Source organism: Erpetoichthys calabaricus, chromosome 2 (genome assembly GCF_900747795.2).
Source record: "Erpetoichthys calabaricus chromosome 2, fErpCal1.3, whole genome shotgun sequence".
Classification (NCBI taxonomy): Eukaryota; Metazoa; Chordata; class Cladistia; order Polypteriformes; family Polypteridae; genus Erpetoichthys; species Erpetoichthys calabaricus.
In genome coordinates, this window is record NC_041395.2 from 318,266,736 (window position 1) to 318,289,580 (window position 22,845).

Consider the following 22,845-nt stretch of genomic DNA (forward strand, 5'->3'; position numbering starts at 1 on the left):
ACCAGACCAAACAAAATGCTCAGAATGCTGATGCACATATCATAGAAGAAAATAGCACCCCAGCAGAGAGCACTTATTTCTTAGAGCCATTAATCCTACTGTGCTGAGCAACAAGCAGATTTCAATTTTCTGTATAGAAAGAGATGCTGCTTCTTGATCTACCTAAATTATATCCAGATACAAAATGGATGTTAATGCCAGGTGTAAAGCAGGCCTGTGAGAGTGTCTTTCCAGAAGATCACTTTTCATTTAATGATAATTTTCTGACAGTAACACAGTGGACTTTTCTTTTTTCAGATTGTTGTAACAATTGTTTTGGGACTTATTGTTGGTGCTATCTTCTTTGGCGTGAAGCTGGACCCAAGTGGAATCCAGAACAGGTACAGGATTGATCTCTTAGTATCTTTTTATTTTGTCAGCTTCAGGGTGTTGGAGACTGAAGGTTTAATGTGTGTTTAAACTTGTGAAGAGTAGGTGGGGACACATCTACTGGGCATAAGGGGTGGGAGCCTCTAACATGGAAAGATTTAAGCTTTAAATGGATGAACTTAACTTTAAAGAGAAAGGAGGATAAATTTCAGCCTCCTAGAAGTATTGGTAACGGTGGCAGTGCCCACAAACTAAAAGCTTATATTTTTTCATTGGAATTCTGAAAATTAAAAAAAAAAATTTGGGGGATTGGTGTTCTGGTTGTGAACCGGTGGAGAAACATTTTGTCAAACTGTGTTCATTTTATATAGTGTCATTAATAGGACATACCGTAAGCACTGGAAAGAATCTGTGGGCCAGAAGTGGGCCATTAGACCGCTGATGATCAGGAGTGGGAAACTTTTAGCAAGAGAGATATCTACTGATAGTACCAAGGGCTGTAGTTTTTATTGACATTTAGTCTCTATAAAACTATACACAAAGGGATTAATGGCAAAGGCATTGTTTTCTGTGGAGAATGTGCTGTCATACCTGGAAGAAAAGCAAATCCACCATCAACAGAATTAATTCAGAAAATACCATGAAATGCCATCATTTCATGAAATATCTTCCTATCCAAACTGTACTGAGGTCTTGTGTGTGTAGTAAATAGAAAATCTGCCCATCGACTTTTTCAAACCTGTTTATTCAGATCAGGGTCACAGGAAGCGAGTGCCTATTCCAAATGCATTGTAAGGTGGGAACCAGCCCCTTCAGGGGTTTACTCGTACTGATCCAATTTACCTAACATGCACATCTTTGGGATGTAAGAGGTAGACTGGAGAGAACAGGAAAAACCTGCAAAACACAGGAGAAGGTGCAAACCACCTAATGTAAGCAAACTAAGTGGGATTTCATAAAGAACACACAAGGTCCATGAGATTCTTCTAGCAGCAGCCAAAAGAAGTCCAGTCAGTTTTATTTATAGAGGACATTTAAAACAACAGAAGTCAACCAAAGTGCTGTACGGCTTCCATAAATACACAAATACACACACACACATATATATATATATAAATACAATAAATAAATACTTGCATACAAGTTTAAAAAATCTAAGATTAAAAGACATGCTTTCAGGCACGATTTAAAAGTGACCGAAGTTGGTACTGGGCTAATATAAAAAGGTTATATAAGAAGATAACTTCTGTTTGTTAATTTTGCAAAGTTTTGCAGTATGTGCCATTATGCAAATTGCCAGCCGACAGGCAGTAAAGTTAAAAATAAATTAATTTTATATGATTGCATCGAGAGGGAAAGAAATAGGATCCTATAGGATATAAGGAGAGTATTATTAGATAGATAGATACTTTATTAATCCCAAGGGGAAATTCACATATTCCAGCAGCAGCATACTGATAAAAAAACTATTAAATTAAAGAGTGATAAAAATGCAGGTAAAACAGACAAAAACTTTTGTATAATGTTAACGTTTACCCCCCTGGGTAGAATTGAAGAGTCGCATAGTGTGGGGGAGGAACGATCTCCTCAGTCTGTCAGTGGAGCAGGGCAGTGACAGCAGTCTGTTGCTGAAGGTGCTCCTCTGTCTGGAGATGATACTGTTTAGTGGATACAGTAGATTCTCCATGATTGACAGGAGCCTGCTCAGCACCCATCGCTCTGCCACAGATGTCAAACTGTCCAGCTCCGTGCCTACAATAGAGCCTGCCTTTCTCACCAGTTTGTCCAGGCGTGAGGCGTCCCTCTTCTTTTATGCTGCCTCCCCAGCACACCCACCACGTAGAAGAGGGCGCTTGCCATAACCGTCTGATAGAACATTTGCAGCATCTTATTGTAGATGTTGAAGGACACCAGCCTTCTAAGGAAGTATAGTCGGCTCTGTCCTCTTTTACACAGAGTTCAGTATTGGCAGTCCAGTCCAATTTATCATCCAGCTGCACTCCCAGGTACTTATAGGTCTGCACCCTCTGCACACAGTCACCTCTGATGATCACGGGGTCCATGAGGGGCCTGGTCCTCCTAAAATCCACCACCAGCTTCTTGGTTTTGCTGGTGTTCAGGTGTAGGTGGTTTGAGTCGCACCATTTAACAAAGTCCTTGATTAGGTTCCTATACTCCTCCTCCTGCCCATTCCTGATGCAGTCCACAATAGCAGTGTCGTCAGCAAACCTTAGCACATGGCAGGACTCCCAAGTTGTATTGGAAGTCCGATGTATATAGGCTGAACAGGACCGGAGAAAGTACAGTCCCCTGCGGCGCTCCTGTGCTGCTGACCACAATGTCAGACCTGCAGTTCCCAAGACGCACATACTGAGGTCTGTCTGTAAAATAGTCCATGATCCATGCCACCAGGTATGAATCTACTCCCATTTTTGTCAGCTTATTCAGGAACAGCCTTCGGTTGCTAACTACTATTTTTTTTTTTTGCCCATTTGGTAGTGATGCCTGACTGCTAACTTTATTGATTTATTAAAGTTGGGTTGGGTAGGTCCTTTCATGGAGCATCTACCCATAAGAAGGCTCCTTCCCCTTATAAAGAAATTCTTAAAATTGTGCATCGGGACTGCCAGTCGTAACAGTGAGCATTTTTGCTGTCACTTTGTAATTCCCATAGATGGAATTTCTTCTTGGAGAACCTGGGCCTTCAAATTGAGCTCTAGTTTTCTTAGATCTCTAAGATTCCATCTCTAGTGTTATTAAATGCTGACTCAGATGTTGCTTTTCACGGTATACCCAGGGTTTATTAAACTTCAGTTCATGCAGATCACCTTTGATTCCTCTCTCAGCATCAAAGGACGTCAGTGGTTTAAACTCCATTGCTGTCCAGCTTCTTTGCAATGAGGCTATGATAACCAGCAGCTGCCACAAAAAACTGTGTTGTGGGAAATTTGAGCCGAGTTCATTTATCATTTTCATTTTCTTTTGTAGGGTGGGATCCATGTTCTTCTTGACCACCAATCAGTGCTTTTCCAGTGTTTCTGCCATTGAGCTGTTCATCAGGGACAAGAAGCTGTTCATGTAGGTTTGATATAAAATTGTAAAACATTCTATTGCCAGGCTGTTTCTCTTCGCTTTTTTTTCTAGCCATATATTTAAGTAGTGGCCGCCTCGGAGCAGTGAGTGCATTGAATTAACAATGGATCTAAAAAGGATGAATACCAAGAATATTGACTCTTTAGGTCAGGGGTGTCAAACTCAGGCCCTGGAGGCTTGCAATGGCTACAGGTTTTCATTCTAGCCAGTAGTGTAATTTATAAACAATTACTGCTGCTAATAGAAATTACTTCTACCTTAATTTTAATCTTTTAAAGGTTCAAAGCCTTTATGTAATGGTTAAAGAGAAAAGGCTTTTTACTGCATTAATAAGGCAAGATAAAATACAACTGATGGTTGTGTCTTGAATTCTGTGGCTCATTTTTGGCAATGCCTTACCTGCCAAGTGAGCAAGAGAAAAATGATCTGGGGTTGAGGAGGATGGCAATGGCCATTGAGTTTCAAAAAAGAAGAAAGTAAATAGAGCAAACCGCATGAAATTGAAAATTAATGAAAAGTAAGTTCTTGACCAAGGATGTAAAAGGTAAATACAGCCAGCTTCAAAGTTGGGGGATATGGGTGTACTTTCTTTTAATGCATTTTTTTAATACACTGAATCAAATGTGAATTTCACCAGGTTTTTGGAAGAATGGTGGGTGTTTGTGGTTTTAGGTCCATGTTGGCTGACTAGTGGTCTTCTCTTTTCACTTTCAGACACCAGTACATCAGTGGATACTACAGACTGTCTGCTTACTTCATTGCAATCCTTATAGGGGATCTAATCCCAATGAGGACACTGCCAGGAATTATTTTCACAATCATCACATACTGGATGATAGGTGAGTAACTTTGGAGAGGGTGGTGAGAATAACCAGTACATTATAAGAGTGCATTATTATTGAGGTTACACTCCACAACTTTGTAACCAACAACTAAGCTAAATTTTATATTATACCTTTCACTCTCTATATCATGTCTGCTGTACAACTTCAAGGATGTGTATTAAATACTGCCCCCCACCCCCTTACAGTCCATGTTGTGCACTCTTGTGTTCCATGGGTTTCATTCAACCCAGTTTTCATGTTAATTGATGACTCAACATTAATTCCGGCGTGTGAGCATATGTGTTTGTAAATAATTCAGTAATGCGTAGGATAGATCTTCTGGTATGGTGATCCTCACTAGGCATTTTACCAAGGAAACAAACACAGTTTTGAAAGATGATCTGTGTGAGAAGCTGGTAAAATCTAGATAACAATATGGACAACAAATGGACTGAATGGTGTCCCCTTGTTTGTTAAATTCTCATTCATTTATTTCCTTTCCAAATCCACTCACTTAGGCTCACAATCACATAAGCGGAGTTTATCCCTGGTGCAATACTAATCAATGGTGGCTCAGATACTGTCAGTTTTGTTGTCACCCTTTAGCCTAATCTGCGTGTGCAGATGGGACATTATACTGTACAAAGGATGTTCTACAAACACTATTATATACCTAAGGTCTTTAAATCAAACCACAAATAACTGTTAACTGTCAAAACATTCCCTAAACACTTCTTTTTAAACTAATTCCTAGTACTTAATTACTTTTGATTTTTAATATTTTTATATAATTACGCGGTCATTGTTTGCTATTCAGCAAAGTAATCCGAAACTACTGTTACATTTTTGTGATCATTGCAATGTTGTCCCTGGCACACTCTACAGTGATTATCTGTTTTGCAGTCCAGTTATACTGAACATACTGTATGTGTCACAGTCTGTGTTTCTTGTACACCTTTGCTTCTGTAAGAAGCTGATTAATATGACAAGGCTTGTGCTGTTTCCCACTGTGCAGCTTACTGCACCAGCATGCCCCATTCACTTTTAATCTTCTCCACCATGTCTGAGCTCTGCCCCTCTACAATTCCCTGCAAAGAACATTCATGATCAGATGGCATCAGAAGTTTCACTCTGCACTGCTTCAGTCTGTTTGTTCATTGTTAGTCTCCCCACTGCATGCATCTCACTATCTTTTCCATTCGTCATTTGCTGTCAAAGATAGGGACTCTTTCAAGGGTTTCCTTTACTGACAAGTGTTCTTTTCTTATCTCATATTTCTCAGAACTCATAAATGCCTAAATAATAAGCAATGCAATAGAAATAAAGCTCTAATAACACCTTCTGCGTTTTTTTTTTTTCTTTTGGTCCATTATTTCACTCTCTGCAGCTGCTTGCCACTTTCACTTTCATTCTCTTCCTCCTACTCCTAGCCTGAGCTGTGCTCCTCTACAAATTCCTGTCCGTGGCATTCATAGTCCCATTGGCACCAGAAGTATCCTCTGCACTGCTTTTCTCTCCTACTCGTAGACTACTATCAGCGACAGGGGCTGTTTCAAGGGCTTGCTGTGCTGACAAGCCCACAGCATTTCTGTTCTTATCTCTTACCTCTCAGAACTGGTAAATGCCTACATAAAAAGTAACAAGATAGAAACACAGCTGTAATGAACATATAGGGATACAAAGAAATCCTGAAAAAAACACATTTTTTTCCAAGTGCTGTTTACAAACACAGCACTTAAATGTGCAAGTTAAAAAATGACACTTTACTGTATCTAGCATCTCTAGTGACCCAATACCTTTTAGGCAAATAGTTTAAAATTATTTTATTATGTTCATTTATTTGGTGGTAAATTATCACAGATGAAATGAATGAGGCATACCTGGAGAACTGCGTCCACACTGTATCATATTACCCAATGAGAGTTGTAAACATGATGTCTTGGGTCGCTAGCTGCCTGAGGTATGTACACTTACTGGCCATTTTATTAGGTACACATTGCCAGTACTTCAGAACTGCTGTAATTCTTCATGGTATAGATTCAACAAGGTGCTGGAGACATTCCTCATGAATTTTGGTCCATATTGACATGATAGCATCACGCAGCTGCTGTAAATTTGTTGGCGGCTGCACATCCATGATGTGAATCTTTTGTTCCACCACATCCCAAAGGTGCCCTATTGGATTGAGGTCTAGTGACTGTGGAGGCCACTTGAGTACGGTGAACTCATTGTCATGTTCAAGAAACCAGTTTAAGATAATTTGAACTTTGTGACATACTGCGTTATCCTGCTGGAAGTAGTAATCAAATGATGGGTACACTGTGGTTATAAATGGATGGACATGGTCAGCAACAATGCTCAGGTAGGCTGTGGCATTTAAACAATACTCATTTGGTACAAAGGGGCCCAAAGTGTGCCAGGACACTACCACCAGGTACACCACCACCGCCAGCCTGAACAGTCAATACAAGGTAGGGATCTATGTTTTCAAGTTTTTGATGCCAAATTCTAACCCAGCCATCTGAGTGTTGCAGCAGAAATCGAGACTCGTCAGACCAGGCAAAGTTTTTCTAATATTCTATTGTCCAAATTTGGTGGGCCTGTATGAATTGTAGCCTCAGTTTCCTGTTCTTAGCTGACAGGAGTGGCACCTGGTGTGGTCTCCTGCTGCTGTAGCCCATCTGCTTCAAGGTTCGACATGTTGTGTGTTCAGAGATGCTCTTCAGCATACCTCGGTTGTAATGAGTGGTTATTTGAGTTGCTGTTGCCATTCTATCAGCTCGGACCAGTCTGACTGTTCTCATCTGACTTCTGGTATTTTCACCCAGAGAACTGCCACTCACTGGATATTTTCCCTTTTTCAGACCATTCTCTGTAAACCCTAGAGATGATAGTGCATGAAAATTCCAGTAGATCAGCAGTTTTTTTTGGCACCAACAACCATGTCACATTCAAAATCAAAGTTTGAACTTTAGCAGATCATCTTGACAATGTCTACAGGCCTAAATGCATTGAGTTGCTGCAATGTGATTGGCTGATTAAATGTTTGCGTTAGCATATAATTGAACAGGTATACCTAATAAAGTGGCCAGTGAGTTTATACAAGGACTAAAGAAGACTATTTTGCCTTGGTCGCTCTTAATCAGTCATACTAGAACATTCTCAGTCTTGGAGTTATTGGGGAACTGCACTTTACTCCAGCAGCACCAAGTCCACTCACGTAGATACCAAAATAGGGTGTTAGCATATAATTGAACAGGTATACCTAATAAAGTGGCCGGTGAGTTTATACAAGGACTAAAGAAGACTATTTTGCCTTGGTCGCTCTTAATCAGTCATACTAGAACATTCTCAGTCTTGGAGTTATTGGGGAACTGCACTTTACTCCAGCAGCACCAAGTCCGCTCACGTAGATACCAAAACAGGGCCAAGTTATAACTGCCAATGCATGTAGCTCTTGAGTTTTTCCGATGTGAGAGGAAAGCCACCTAGAATACATGTAAGATTGGCATGGACAGATGTTGTGTCCAGAGCCATTAGGGTAGCAAGGCAAGGCTAACTGCTGTCGTGCCATTCACCCAAAGTCATACATATATGCTTAACATTCTCAGACCCTCTTAATTCAGTTCAGTGACAAGTGTGCCACAAGCTACCCTAATAGTACTGGATATGGGGTGAAAAGCAACTCACAGGGTGTCAATCCATTCAAGGGGGCACACAACCACACTCAAAATGGAACCCTTTTTAGAATAACCATTTAACCGTATTTGCACGTCTTTGGGAAGGTTGGAGGAAAACTCATGTAGACACTGGGAAGACATGCAAACTCCACACATACACTGGGTGAATTGAGGTGAGCAGTGCTTAGACCTGCCACATCACTTTAAGTCATAACATTATCACCTGCTTGATTCAAATGAGGGTTACAGCTTGTGGGGGGCCTGTACTGGCAGCGCTGGACACATGGTAAAAAATGACCGTAGACAGGATGCCAATCTTTCAATGGCACACACTCCGTTCTGCAGGCACCTATTTGAAATTGCCAGTGAACCAAAGGAGCACATCTTGAAAATAAGGATGTGGGAGAAAGCATGGAGTACCTGAAGGAAAATCCATACAAACACAGGGAACATACAGGCCTCAAAGTGGGGGGGGGGGGTTTGGGGGGGACAGTATAGTGGCACAGTCATTGGTGCTGCTGCTTCATGCATTCATAGCCCTTAGTTTAAGTTGGACACATTTTATTTTATACTAGCTGAAATACCCAGCGTTGCCCAGGTATTTTTTTTTATTGTTTGAGAAAAATATAGTTAAAAAAATCACAACTTTAAAAATAAAAATAAAACAAACAATGAAGACTCACTAATGTGCTTGTCTCGAGGTCTTGTATGTAAGTTATCCAGTTAAACCTTGGAACCTACAAACTCTATTTAATTTGAAAAGCAACAGGGTGCGGTGGTGCTGAAACGTAAAGAATTCTGGCAGTCACCTCCAGTTCGCCCTTTGGTGGTCGTTCAGAGTGTCAAGTGGATGATAACATGCATATAAGATGCACCCCCCCTCCCCCCCAGAAGGTGGTGGGTTAGGGTTGATTTCACCTTAAAGTATTATTAGTCGACCAATGAGAAACATGTGTATTAAGTTTCATAAAAATCACTCCAGCCATTCAGAAGTGATGCTGGAACATACATACATACACATACATACATTGACTTTTATTTATATATATATATAGATAGATGATTTTTCATTTCTATTTTGCACCATCTCCAGGTACCTTAAATATAAAACAGAAGAACACATTTTATGAGCCTTCTAATCCACATCATAAGATGTTTTACAAATCATTTACAGCATTTCTTTTTATTTTTATAAAGTGTATTTTCCCACCAACCTGGAGTCTTACAAAACAACACAAAACATATTGAAATGCCAATCCCGTCAGTACTACCTACCCCATCTAAATCTCTAGGTGGCACTCTGGGTTTAGAAGTTCCATGTCTAAACTGCAATATCTTGAATGGTGGGACTTGTTGAGGCAGATGATCAGCAGCATTTTCATGAACAACATGCAGCCAAAATTAGTTATGTCCCAAAGTTCTGGGGATTTATACACCCCAGTTATGGTATTACAAATCAAAGCTGGAGTGCCGCCATGATGCTCAGAAAAAGGAGTAGTAAATGAAGTGTTTGACGTGAGTTTCCAGAATTGAAAATCTCTGGGACCTATATACTGTAATTAGTAGGGGGCCCTCCAAGTAACATAGAGAAAGAAAGGTAAAGTAGTTGGAGGTCCAAATGTTGTATAGCTTCAATCACCAAAAAGGCTGGGAATTACCCAGTGTGCATCTAAAAGTGCAAATGCTGTTCTGTGTATCTGTCACTTTTGTCTGTGACTATTAGTATATTCTCCAACCTTCCATCACAAAAGTATCATGTTGTCCCCACTGGGTGACTCTTTTATGTCTGAAATGCTCCCATAGTCCTCCTGACACACAAATGAACAGAAACTCAGCAGGGTTTTCCAAAGCTTGGAATGACTAACTTAAAAACTTCACTTCTGATTGGTGTCTCTTTTTGTCTTTTCTTTTCTCTTTGTAGGCTACCAAAAAATGGCTGGCAAATTTTTCTACTTCATGTTGACCCTAGTTATGGTGTCCTACACGGCCACATCTATGGCCCTCGCCATCAGTGCTGGTATGAATGTGGTGGCCATTGCAAACCTGCTTATCACGATTTGCTTCGTTTTCATGATTGTGAGTATGACTACAATGTCAGTGTTGTTAGATTAGTCTGCTTTTAATATTTCAGAGGTTATTCAAGAAAAATATTATATTGCAAATGAAATAAAAAAGCAAACATTTAAAAAGTATTAAATGCAATAAACAGACTTACAAATAGTGATTTATGGAGGAATAAAAACCTCCTCAAAACCTGCTTAATCTGCTTAACAGTTGGCCGGGAAGCTTTAGGTGCAAGGCAGGAAACAGGCCTGGAGAGGATGCCAGTCCATCTCAGGACACACACACCCACTCACTGGTCAATTTAGAATATCCAGTTTACCTTACCTGGCCATCTTTGGGGATGGAGGAGGAAAATATGTGCAGATGTTCTCCCACTTTTCAACATAATTTTTATTCCACTTTGAGCGTACATTATCTCACTTAATTTTACACATCAAGTTTGCTCGTGCTTCAATCACAGGTTTACAGTGCCTTCAGAAAGTATTCCAACCCCTTCAGTTTTTTTTTCCATATTTTGTTATGTTGCAGCCTTATGGTACAATCGTTTGCCCTCATCAAGCAACACTTAATACCCCAGAATGACAAAGCAAAAGCAGGATTTTAGAAATTTGTGCAAATTTATTAAAATTAAAAATTGAAATGAAATAACACATTAACCCAAGTATTCAGACCCTTTACTCAGTACTTCATTGAAGCACCTTTGGCACTGATTATAGCTCTGGAGTCTTCTTGGGTATGATGTAACAAGCTTCACTCACCTGGATTAGAGGATTTTCTGCCATTCTTTTTTGATCCTCTCAACATCTGTCAGGTTTAATGGAGACTCGTCAGTAGACAGCTGTTTTCAGGCTTCTATGGAGATGTTTGTTTGGGTTCACGTCTGAGCTCTGACTAGGCAACTCAGGGACATTCACAGATGTATACAGGCAACTCCTGTATTGTCTTTGCTTTATGCTTACATTTTTTGTCTTGTTGGAAGGTAATCCTAAGGTCCAGCCTGAGGTCCAGGAGATATCTCTGTGCTTTGCTCAGTTCAGCTTTTCTTCAAACCCTGACTGGTTTTCTAGTCCCGAGCCCCACAGTATGCTGCCACCACCATGCTAAACAGTTAGAATGGTATTGCTCAGGTGATGAGTGGTGCATTGTTTCCTCTAGACATGACACTTATTTTAGGCCAAACAGTTCAATCTTGGTCACATCAGACCAGATAATCCTGTTTCTCAAGATGTGAGAATTCGTCAGGTGTGTTTTTGCAAACTCCAAGCCGGACAGGCCTCTGTCTGGCCACTTTGACATAAAGCCCAGATCGGTGGAGTGTTGCAGTGATGGTTCCTCCCATCTCCACATAGGTTCTCTGGAGCTTAGCTAGATTGATTGTAGGGTTCACTGGGGGTTCAGAAGCTTTCAGAATTTCCTATCCATTTTCAACATAGTTCAACTGTAATGTGGCCAAACAGGACCCGGACAGAAGCCATGGTCCCAGGTTTGGGTGATCATGAAGGCTCCAACTATGGTCTCCTATAGTGAGGTTGTCATTAAGGATCTATAAGCTATGAAGTAATGGAGCATTTTGACTTTCGGAGTAACCGCAAATAATTTAAAATCCTGAAGGTGAAATGTTTTTGGCAACAGTTTGAGGTAATTGACAGGTGTCTGGAGAGATCATGTCCAGTTAGGGGCAAGATCCGACCACGCCCCTAAAATAGTCTGAAATACTATATGAGGTTCTACTTAATTTTTAATATATTAGAATGATTTTCAGATCTGCCCTGAAGGCAGCTACATGAATAATGGATAACAGATTTTAAGATCTGAAAAATATTTATTTATTTTATCTTCTCCCATTATATGTATGTTGGGGTTCTGTGACAAAGAATATATTTTACACCATCTGTTTTTGGTGCTCATGTTGCATCTATAAATCATTCTTATCTTGTACAGGTGCTCAACACAGTGACAAGGGCCCTGTTACCTTGGGGCAACCAGCCTCTGATCATGGATACTTATTATGAGTATTCGCAACAATCCCGATTCTAAGACCTCCTCCATCTGTAACTTGGAGGGGGACACTCTCTTTGAATGTGGTTTCTTTCTTTTTTTTAAAGGTTGTAAATACAAGAAAGAGAAGTGGGAGCTACAGTGTGAACTTTCATTATAGGAAGTAGAACTTGAAAAGGTCCTAGAAGGTTTGTCAGCTACTTGTCTGCATTGGTAAATTATTTAACAGAATATAAAGGTGGGATGATTATATAGAGTGAACACAAATATTAACTGAGTAGATAACAGTGGTGTAGTTGTCTGATGGGTGCATAACCTAGCAGGTCCCACCAGCTTCAGACTTACACACTGCAAAAATCTTTCTCTTTCTTTCATTCCTGCAGAAATCTTTCTCTTTCTTTCATTCTAACATTCTCCAGCTGACTGCAAGCCTCCAGAGTACTATCAGGAAATGGCCATTTTTATAGCTCTTACATATACCCCAAAAGCTCCTGGTGCTAACTCAGTAGAATATACCCCCAGTGGTCCCAGACTCCACTGTAACTAAGGCTTGGCAGTCATTGAAAGCACAGGATGTCCTGAAATTTAAGAAGGAATAAGCCATTTTAAGGTCACTTGCTGCCACCTAATGGTTTTGGAATATATCTGTCACAAAACATTACCGGCCTCCAATAGTACTCTGTTTTAAGCTGGAGCAGAGTTTCTGTTTTCTTTGTACATGCATCCATTTTGGTAAATCTTATAATCCAATTCAGACATTCAACAGCCAGAGCCTATCCTTGTAGACTCAAGTAGCTCTTCCTGAACGCTTTTCAGCATATCTTATGGATTTGGTCTGCTGATCACAAATATCACCTTTGAATTATCATATCATATACTGTGTTATTGAAATTGCATATTTTTGTGATTTCCTTTTATGTTGTAAATATACAGTAAAACAAAAACATCTGGATACCATGGTGACCTAAAAGTAGTGGCACTGCTACCAGAAAAGCAGCTCCGATATACAAAGTAGTGTGAATGGGACAGCCATGCTAAAGGGTCTCATCCCATTTAAAAATAACTGGCCACTCTGTAAAGGCAGAAAAGTGAGGCACATAAATCGCTTGTTGACCCAACAAAGATATTTTTGCATCTTCCTATAAAACTTGGACTGATGAAAAATTTTGTGAAAGCAATGGACAGAGAAAGTGAAGAGTTTGTATATTTGAAAGACATTTCCACAAATAACTAATGCCAAGATTTGTAGAAGGCATTTTTGTTGTTTCACAAGTTAGACATCTCATCAATGAAGCAGTTCAAAGATCTATTAGTGGGGCCAGATGAAATCACATGGAAGTCATTCAAGGATGTTGAGAATTTTCTTGGAAACTGCAGGACATCAGATTACGTCCAGCTGGTTGGCAAGATGCTTCAAGTGTAACATGTTGCTAGAGATGAATTTTCTACATTCACACTTGAATGCCTTCCCTGCTAATCTTGGTGCAGACAGGGACAAACATGAAGAAGGTTTCACGAGGAAAAGTGGTATCAGGATATGTGCTATCCATCAGTGCTGGACAACTATTGCTGAGCACTGAAACGAGTAGTATCAGATGCTAAGTACCTGTGGTAATCTGCAGCAAAACTTTTTTAGTTCAGTTGACCTAAGGCAACATGTCAGCATCATTAAGCGAGTAAACATACTAAATTCAATAAAAGCTCATTTCTTATTCTCCAAATTCCTACTGGATGCAGTTATTAGATTTGTGTTCAGCTTGGAACTGTCTAACATAGTACCCTAACCTTTTTCAGGAAGGAAATTAAAATATATATATATATCTCGAGAAAGGTTATTGAAGAAAAATAATTAAAAGGCGAGTGACCAGTTCAATGTCACCCTTTTGTGGGTAAAGCTCTGCAATCTGGAGTTTATTCTTGCCTTTATTTGGCACAATGACTTCTTTATGAGCCATTCTCTAGAAATATGTTTAAAAACATCTTAAGATCACTTTTTGTTTTAATTTTATTTTATTATTGCATCTGTAACCCTGAGGAGACTAACTATTTTGCCATGGTTTACTTTGTAGAAATATGCCACTTTATTTTAACTTTTAAATTCCTGTGTTATGCTGAGTGAATCTTTTTTTTTTTTTTTTTTTTTTTTTTTTTTGTCCTGTGTGTGATTGTGAAGAAATATGAGCGCTCTTGCAGTATACCAATAAAGTGCCTAGGGCTGGGTGGCACCTTTTTTTTAGAAGGGTGCATTAAATGAATGATAGGTCACAACTGCAATACTTTCATGGCCCTGGGTAAGTTGTTTCATTGCTTTTGCACACACTTCAGAACAATGTAGAATGCTGAAAAGTGCCTTAGGATAGAAACGTGCTACATCAAATGAAAGAGTGATAAGATACACAGGGGAGATGGCACAGGACCCCCATTTGCCTGTCTGCTTTACCTGCGACATTCTGTGCGCTCCACCCATTATCTCGGGGTCATGTGACAGCTGTGCTCCTCCTCCTGTCTCTGTAGATATTTTCTGGGCTCCTGGTGAATCTCACTTCTGTCATGGATTGGCTCAACTGGCTCAAATATTTCAGCATTCCACGCTATGGATTAACAGTAAGTAAAAAGCGGTTTTGGTTTGGTGTTTTGGAATTGGGGGGGGGGGGGGGGGGGGGGGGGGGGGGGGGGGGGGGGGGGGGGGGGGGGGGGGGGGGGGGGGGGGGGGGGGGGGGGGGGGGGGGGGGGGGGGGGGGGGGGGGGGGGGGGGGGGGGGGGGGGGGGGGGGGGGGGGGGGGGGGGGGGGGGGGGGGGGGGGGGGGGGGGGGGGGGGGGGGGGGGGTTGTTTTAATAGCGGCTTTTTAATGAACTAATTTCATGTTTGAATTAATTTACTCATTTTTATCCTTCACAGGCCCTGCAAGTAAATGAGTTCAGAGGATTGGTCTTATGTCAAAACACTACCCAGTCGTATGAACAAGCCATGGCTACTTGCTCCTCGAGCACTTCCCAATTTGGAGGAGTGTATGTGTTTATTTTATCCACCCACTTTATGAACCCGAGTCACTAGTGTAAGGCAGGAATGGGCATGGCTGTGATGCCAGTCTTTTATGTAGAACACACAGTCACCCTCATGCATACCAAGCTAATGTGGAGTCGCCTGTAAACCTAACCTGTCCTCTGGGAGGAGGGAAGAGCCCAAAGAGAACTGAGACCACTAAGGGTCTGATTTATAATTCACACTCACTCCTACTGGGCTAATAAACAATGGTGTGCCCATAGACCAGCCATGCAGGGAGATGACCAGGCCAAGAATAGAACCCAAGTCTCCATAGCAATGAGACGGCAGCACCACCCTGTGTGCCAATGTGCTACCCCGGCTGCCTGTGTACTGCAATTACTTGTTTTTATTTCACCTGTTAAGTTGTTCTGCGGGGTGCCAGTCAGAAAATCCCAATATTTGATAACCTCCGTGAGCACTGATGCATTATTGACACTTAAAAGGAGATATCTGTCAATCAGTTGTCTTTAATAATTAATTATTTGACTTTGGAGATAAGTTAATGTAGAAGCCACAGTGCCAAATTTAAAATTTCTGAGTTAGCCTATTAAGTTTATCTTGTAATTACAATATAGTACTGTACAGCCTTTACAGTAAAATGCTCTCTTGCACACATTTCCAATTTAGAGTCATCAATTGATAAGCGTATTTTTATACCAGACCAATTCAGATGCTAAGGGAGTGCAGTAAAAACAATACATTTCATTTATATAGCACCTTTCCCATTTCAGAGTGTTTGTTTTACAGAAACTCAAAATGAACAACAGGGAAAAGGCAGAAAAAAGATTAAATACACAATATTGGATACATAACAATATCAGCATAAAACACTAAATAAAGATTAATACAGGAAACACAAAGCTTTGAATTCAAATAAGAGACGGTGTAATGTACTGCCATCTCATTTGGATTTAGAATAAGAGCCTTTGTGATTACTGCCATCCCGTCTGGGGCTCATTCCAGCTTTGTCATCAATGTGACTTAAGTAGACGTTGGCTACTAAAGCCCTGAACTGGAATAAGGAGATGTGAGAATTTTGGGTTATATTATTAATAATTTATTGTAAACATATAGAGAGTGTACTCAGTTTCTCATGAAAGCAAATCAGGGTGGGTGGCATTAAACCCTTTCATTTTAGGACCACTTAGAGTTGAGCTGCAGTCCACTTACAGCTAACTTCGGCTTTTAAGTGTGTTAAAGCAATGTGGTATAGATAAGAAGCTGGACTGAAAACCATATGTTCAGACCCACTGTGGCAAGTCATGCAAGTGGCCTGTGCTCAACTTGTCCCTTAAAGTATCTTAGGATGATGTTCACTATACAAAGGAGCTATATAAAATAGAGTCTTTGACAAATGAGGACTTTCATGTGATTGGCTTTCTTCAAGTATGTCAAATTCAAGTCAAAGTGAACTTTATTGTCATCTCAGCCATATACAAGTATACAGATAGACGAAATTGCGAAGCTCAGGGTCCACAGTGTAACAACATGATGTGCAAATAATAAATTAAAAATAGAATTAAAATTTAAATTTAAAATTAAAACACAAACAAGACAAGACCTTGTGGAAAGACAAGACAAAGAAGTAGCAGCAATATTGATGTGTAAGATATGTAATATAATAAATAATAGATATAGATAATACAGAAATTATCAGTGTATGATAATAGTTGTTTAAGACGTGTGTAAACAATGACAGGTCATTACCATACCATACCATATTTATTTGTTGAGTGCTTAAAAACACAGCATTACAACCGACCAAAACAGAATGTTTCATAGCAGAAGGATAACAAGAGTGTCAAAATACTTAAAGGTCAGTATGAGATTTTCAGTTCTTTTCTACCTGCACACTCGTCTTTGCAGGACAGTGGCTCGCATGTATAAAAGTTCTGTTTTTAGAGGTGGTTGAGGCCATGTGCAAGGTGCCAGGGGGCAGCCTGGTGTTAAGGAGTCTAACAGCTTGCATCACAGTACAATAGAGGCAGTAGCATTTAATGTGTGTTGCATGTGTTGAATACTGTGTTAATGATTGACAGAAGAAACACACACTGAACCGGTAATGGTGTCCATCTAAAAAGCCACTGCACCACAGTAGCACTTACAGGGCTAATTAATGGCATACAGTGGAACCTTGGGCCACGACCATAATTCGTTCCAAAACTCTGGTCGTAACCCGATTTGGTCGTGACCCTGAATTAATTTTCCCCCTAGGATTGTATGTAAATACAATTAATCCGTTCCAGACCGTATGAACTGTATGTAAATACATTTTTTTTTTAAAGATTTTTAAGCACAAATATAGTTAAGTGTACCATAGAATGCACAGCGTAATAGTAAGCTAAACGTAAAAAAAATTGAATAACAGTGAGAAAACCTTGAACAACAGAGAAAACTAACATTACAAGAATTCGCGCTATAGGGCTACGAACCGCTCACTCAAGACACGTTTTTTTTTAAGTTTTAAGCACAGGGGAAAAAATGAACATTTGAAAATTCCGTAATTTAATAAACCACCAAGAAAAGTAACATTGCAACAATACACGCTACGAACCAATCGCTGTAAACAGAAGTGAAGTGGAGGTTAAAATCCAATAGAAAAAAGTCTTCATTAAAGCCCGGTGCATTCTTTAACTGCCTTATGCAGCCAGCCCTCTCTCTGTCTGTCTCTCTCTCACGCGTGTGTGTGTGTCTCTCGCAGGCGGGTATGTGTCTCTCTCTCTGTCGCTCGCTGCACAGGGAGAGACTGAACACGTGCGGAAATCATTGGCGCACACAAACCGAAAGGGAAACTGGCTTGTTCGTATACCAAGTGTGTGGTCGTGAACAGATGCAAAAGTTTGGCAAACTTTTTGGTCATAACCCAATTTCTACGTGTTCAGAGACGTTCGTGAACCGAGGTTCCACTGTATTCTGCTTCTGTTATGTGAAAAGTTTAATTGTGGGCAGTGGAGCTCAGACAGAGAGGATCTAAAGTCACTCAAGTGCAGTTAGATAAGCCACCACTGGAGGCATTGTGTGTACATTTCAGTTGATTGTGATTTAGCTGTTAATTAATCTACAGGGAAAATGATTTTCCAAAGGTGTTCACCCTGAATGGTGCTGCACAGGAGCTAAGGGGATAGTGTGAGAGGGCATAGCTGGCATCACCAAGAAGCCCTCCGCTTGCAGCTCTTAGAAAGCAGGCCCAATGCAAATGAGTATGGGCATCCTTGTACTGGCTTACCCTGTAAGATCTTTGTTATCCAGACATCACAGATTTATGGCAGACCACTGACAGCTTAAACTGATGCCAGATTTTGGATGGATCGTTGGGGTGATTCCATGGTATAGCGCCTGGTGTTGTTGGCAGGATTTGCACTGCCAAGGGGTACTGTGAAGAATGAGAGGGAGTGAGTTCAGCTGACTTCACCAGATAATGCAACACCTTTCAGTGCTTAGAAGCAATGTCCGTCTGTCTGTCTGCCTGCTTGCTAGTTCATTACAGGTTTTCGGCTGACCACCAACAGTTAGCACAGTGCAAATATACAAACTGGATGGCTCGTGGTGAGTCCATAACAACACAATACATAGTCACTTAAGCTGATGAACTTGTCCTTTGGTTTGACTGGCTACGAGTGCTGCTTTCCACACATCCAAGTAGTGATGGGCTCTGCCCAAATGAACAGACCTTTATACATATATGCTATTAAATTAACCAGAAGATTAATGTTGGGGAAAACTTCCAAATATTTTGCAAAATCTATTCAGCCAATATATTTAAAAAAAAAAAAAAACTGGCATGAAAACCAGCAGACATTGCGAATTCCCAGAGATTCAGCTACTGAATTGGCATTATCCCTACTTCACTTTTTAATTTTATAGAAAAGCAAAACTGAGAAAAAAGACCAGGCTGACCGTTGGAGAGTCTGAAGTGGCTGACAGGTTTCTCTTTGTATTTTGTAGGTGCTATGGCGACGCTTACCTCTGTGGACAGGGCATTGGCCAAGATGACTGGGCAATGTGGCAAAACAACTTGGCACTGGCCTGCATGATCATCATCTTTTTGGCCATTGCGTATTTCAAACTGCGTTTCATGAAGAAATTTACCTAAAGTGGACATGAAGACTTTGATGCTGACAAATATTTAAAATGCCCGGGCAGGGCGAAGCTGATTGAGGGGAGGCTGGAGTGAACTCTGAGTCCCTTTTTGGAACCTGTTGGAACATTTTAGGGGCCACACCTTCAGGATCTGACATAGTAGGACATGTAACCGTTGGGATGAGAACAAAATTGCCAAAAATGAAGTGAAATTTAATATTTAAGTTTCTTTATATAATATATGTTTAAGTTAAATAAGTTAAATTACTACTTGATTGATGTTTTATGCCCCCCATAAAATGTTAAAAAAACACTTAGCAGGCTCATTTTTGCAGCCACTCGCTTTCTGTAGCTGTTTATACAATATTCCTTAAAAAGTGTTTAAAAAGAAAAAAGTAGTGGTTTATTGGGGGTCACAACTTGTAGCACAAATGGCAAATACACTACTGAGTCTCCAGCACACCTTAATGAATTTGGTGAAAGTGGCCAAATGACAATAATCCAGACTGAGAGGGTGAGGTGATGGCGCCCCCTGGTGTCTACTTTAACTGAAGGCATCAAAGGAGCGAGTCATGTTACCCATAGGGGTGGCCAACTACTACGGGCAACAGGTTTTCATTCTATTTTATTAACTAGTGATACGTTTTTGCTACTAATTAACTTCATTTAATTGATTTGCTATTTAAGACTCGGACCCTTTACATCAGTGCTGAGCAATGGTGGTCCGGGACGGCCACAGTGGCTTCAGGTTTTTGTTCCACTCCAGTTGCTTCATGGGAGGTCAAGTCACTTCATTGCTCAGGTGAGATTTTTCTGCTTCATTGTAGTTATGTCACTTGCTAAGATATTGAACCCTTAATTGCTTATTTTAGTCTTAAACAGCTGTATTCATTGTTTGAACTGTGCTCCTTATTAACAACTAGGGGGCTTTGCTCGCCCACCCCCGGGTTTGGTTAACCAGATATACAATTTATAGAGATTGTTATTTTCATTTCATTCATTTTTTATTTCTTGATATTTGCCAGTAATAAAGCTGTAGTTATTCACCCTCCCCCCAAGGGGCACGCTACACGCCAGCCACTTGACGTCTTTGCCTCCCCCTATGTGTGGGGGTGGGGGGGGAGGGTGGCTGAACACACGCTAGGGAGATGCGGTTGCTCCTCTGAAACCCCCTCTTAAACGGTGATTACATTTTTTACCTCCTCTTTGCTTGAGCAGCTGCTGCCATGCCGCATGATCTGCATGTCGTGCGCCACTTTGAACATTTAAACGCCAGTAGAGCAGCTGTCCTTTTGTCTCACTGTCTCACTTTTGTCTCGCGGGACGTTATAATGTCTGAGAAAATCACGTCTTGTCGCCTTCCAAGATTTTTTTTATAATAGAGAGATAAGATCCAGATAACAAAGGCACCAGCAGTTCTCCATCTAGCTCGTCTCCATTTCCACCCGTGTGTATTCATCATTCACTATTTGGTTTAATTAAATACTTAGAAGGAAACTGGAGAGAAAGTGAAGAACTGAAAATTCCACATCCGTTTTAGGCTTCAAATGACTTGGATGATAGATGCATCATTAGAAAGGAAAGAAAATCTCTGATTTAAGAATAAAGGGGCGTGGTAGAGTTAAAACACTAAGAAGCCATGACATTAAATAAGATCTGTTATTGATGAGCTTTGGCTTCTAATTAAGCAACTGAGTTGGAACAAAAACCTTCAGCCACTGCGGCTCTCCGAGGTCAGAGTTGGCCACCCTGCTGTAGATGCTGGGACCTGGAGGGTGTCTGTAAAATGGCATAGGCAAGAACAACAAGTAAAGGCATCTATTGGAAAATGAGTGTCCCCTGCTGTATTAACATTTTATTATTTTAATTAATTACACATGAGTTGGTGGAAATTCATCAGGCATGAGTTTCACTGGGCTCTCTACATGACGATACTGTTGATACAACGTGTGCCACTTGTCAGTCATAAAGGTTTTGAATGAAGAACGTGTTTAAGAATCACACCTGCTGATTAGTGTGCCCAGCTGGCATCTGCACGTGTGGCCCACAGCAGTCAGGGGACCAGGCAAAGCCCCAAGTCGTGCTGTTTGAATATGTCACGGAGGAAAAAATGAAAATGTATACCGACTTTGTCTTTTTTCCTCGTATTTTCCTGGCACGTTAAGGAAGTAGATAATCAATTCAAAGTTAAGGTAAAGGCAAGTTTCTTTGTGGCAGAATTGTGTAAGTGGGGGTCTGCATTTTGAAAATTCCAGTATTCTTACACATTCGGAGTCGGTTCTTTCTTTCCTGCCTTTTAGGCAAAGGCTGGGTGCTCAAGGTCCGTGCCTGGTCGTGGTCCATGTGGAATTTGCATGTTCTGTCCATGTCGCTGCTGCTTTTCCTTCCATATTCATAAGCACATAAAGGTTATGTGAACTGGAAACTTTTTTAACTTTGCCCCCTAAGTGGGGTTTAAGTGTTTGCCTGTGGTGGACTGGCACTTCATTCAGGGCTCTTTCCTACCTTGTGCCCAGTGCTGTCAGGATGGGCCCCCAAACTCTGCAACCATAAATTGGATTAAGCGGGTTTTTGGAATGAATTATTGTAAGTATTACAATCCACACTCAACTTTTTACACGCCATTGCCTGCGGTTCTAGTTTTATAAGCTTATCGCATATGAACAGCTGATCTGTCTGTTAATGGTATCCTTCACAATCCATGCATTTTGACATTCCATGCTATGGAACAGACATAATCACAGAAATGTGATTGTCCCTGTGCGGCTGAGCCTGTTGCGTGATGTACTGGCACCTTGTTGGTTCTCACCTTTCTCCCTCCCACCCCCCACCCTATCTCAATCAGGATAGGTGCCAACTTCCTACCAACCTGAACTGAATACTGTTGAGTTGAAAGTGGACAGAGTAAAAGGCCTTATTGAGTAAGGAGAGGTCAATGTAAGCCCCAAAGGGGCACCGCACTTTACTCTCGGGCCATTTTCTAGTGTAACACCCCAATACCCCAACAGTCAAGTCACCATTTTTTAGGATTAATGTGTTGTAAACAAGTGAGTGCACTTTAATGTTTTTCCCTGTACATTTGTGTAAAGTGATAAATATATGAAGGGACATTTTGATCCAAAAGGGAAAAAGACTTCATTTAACGGAATGCCTGGGAGACCCTGAATGTGGTGGGCATGTGCTGGGTCGGCACTTCTCCTGTCCAGGGTCGTTTCCTGCTCTGTGCCAGGCATTGCCAGGATAGGCTGCAGTATGCCCTGGCACTGCCCTGGATTGGGGGAGTTAAGAGTGTTTGTATGTTAGGAGTCAAAAAGACGAAATGTGACAATTGCTCTGAACTGTACATTTACAGCACAACTGTATTAAAAAATGTCCTTTTTGTATATATTTTTATGTATATTTAAATATTACCTGAATAGAAACAGATATATTAAAATGATGCTTTTGTATGTTTTGTTGTGTGTTCGGATTTCATGAATCGCCTCAGTGTTCAGCTTTACTCACAGCAGCTACAGGGCCTGTAAAAAGTATTCACCGCCTCAGAGGTGTTCACATTTTATTGTTGTGTGACATCCAATTGCAGTGGACTTAATTTGGCCTTTTTGAAACTGAGCAATAGAAAAAGTGAAAACAGATCTCTGCAACGTGGTGGAAATGAAACAGAAATATAAGACACCAAATAACTGGTCCC

At 40.7% G+C, this 22,845-nt stretch overlaps 1 protein-coding gene across 2 annotated transcripts in view; it reads left to right on the forward strand.

The window, feature by feature from the left end:
* Positions 1 to 22,577, forward strand: part of LOC114647267 (broad substrate specificity ATP-binding cassette transporter ABCG2-like) — a 91,660-nt gene extending 69,083 nt beyond the window's left edge. For both annotated transcript variants that reach the window (XM_028795922.2, XM_028795923.2), the window contains exons 10-16: positions 298 to 380; positions 3,358 to 3,447; positions 4,177 to 4,301; positions 9,888 to 10,042; positions 14,543 to 14,632; positions 14,928 to 15,037; positions 19,020 to 22,577. In XM_028795922.2, coding sequence (XP_028651755.1) covers positions 298 to 380; positions 3,358 to 3,447; positions 4,177 to 4,301; positions 9,888 to 10,042; positions 14,543 to 14,632; positions 14,928 to 15,037; positions 19,020 to 19,167 — 801 coding nt within the window. In that variant the 3' untranslated portion in view covers positions 19,168 to 22,577. The remainder of the gene's footprint in view (positions 1 to 297; positions 381 to 3,357; positions 3,448 to 4,176; positions 4,302 to 9,887; positions 10,043 to 14,542; positions 14,633 to 14,927; positions 15,038 to 19,019) is intronic.
* Positions 22,578 to 22,845: the final 268 nt, after the last annotated feature.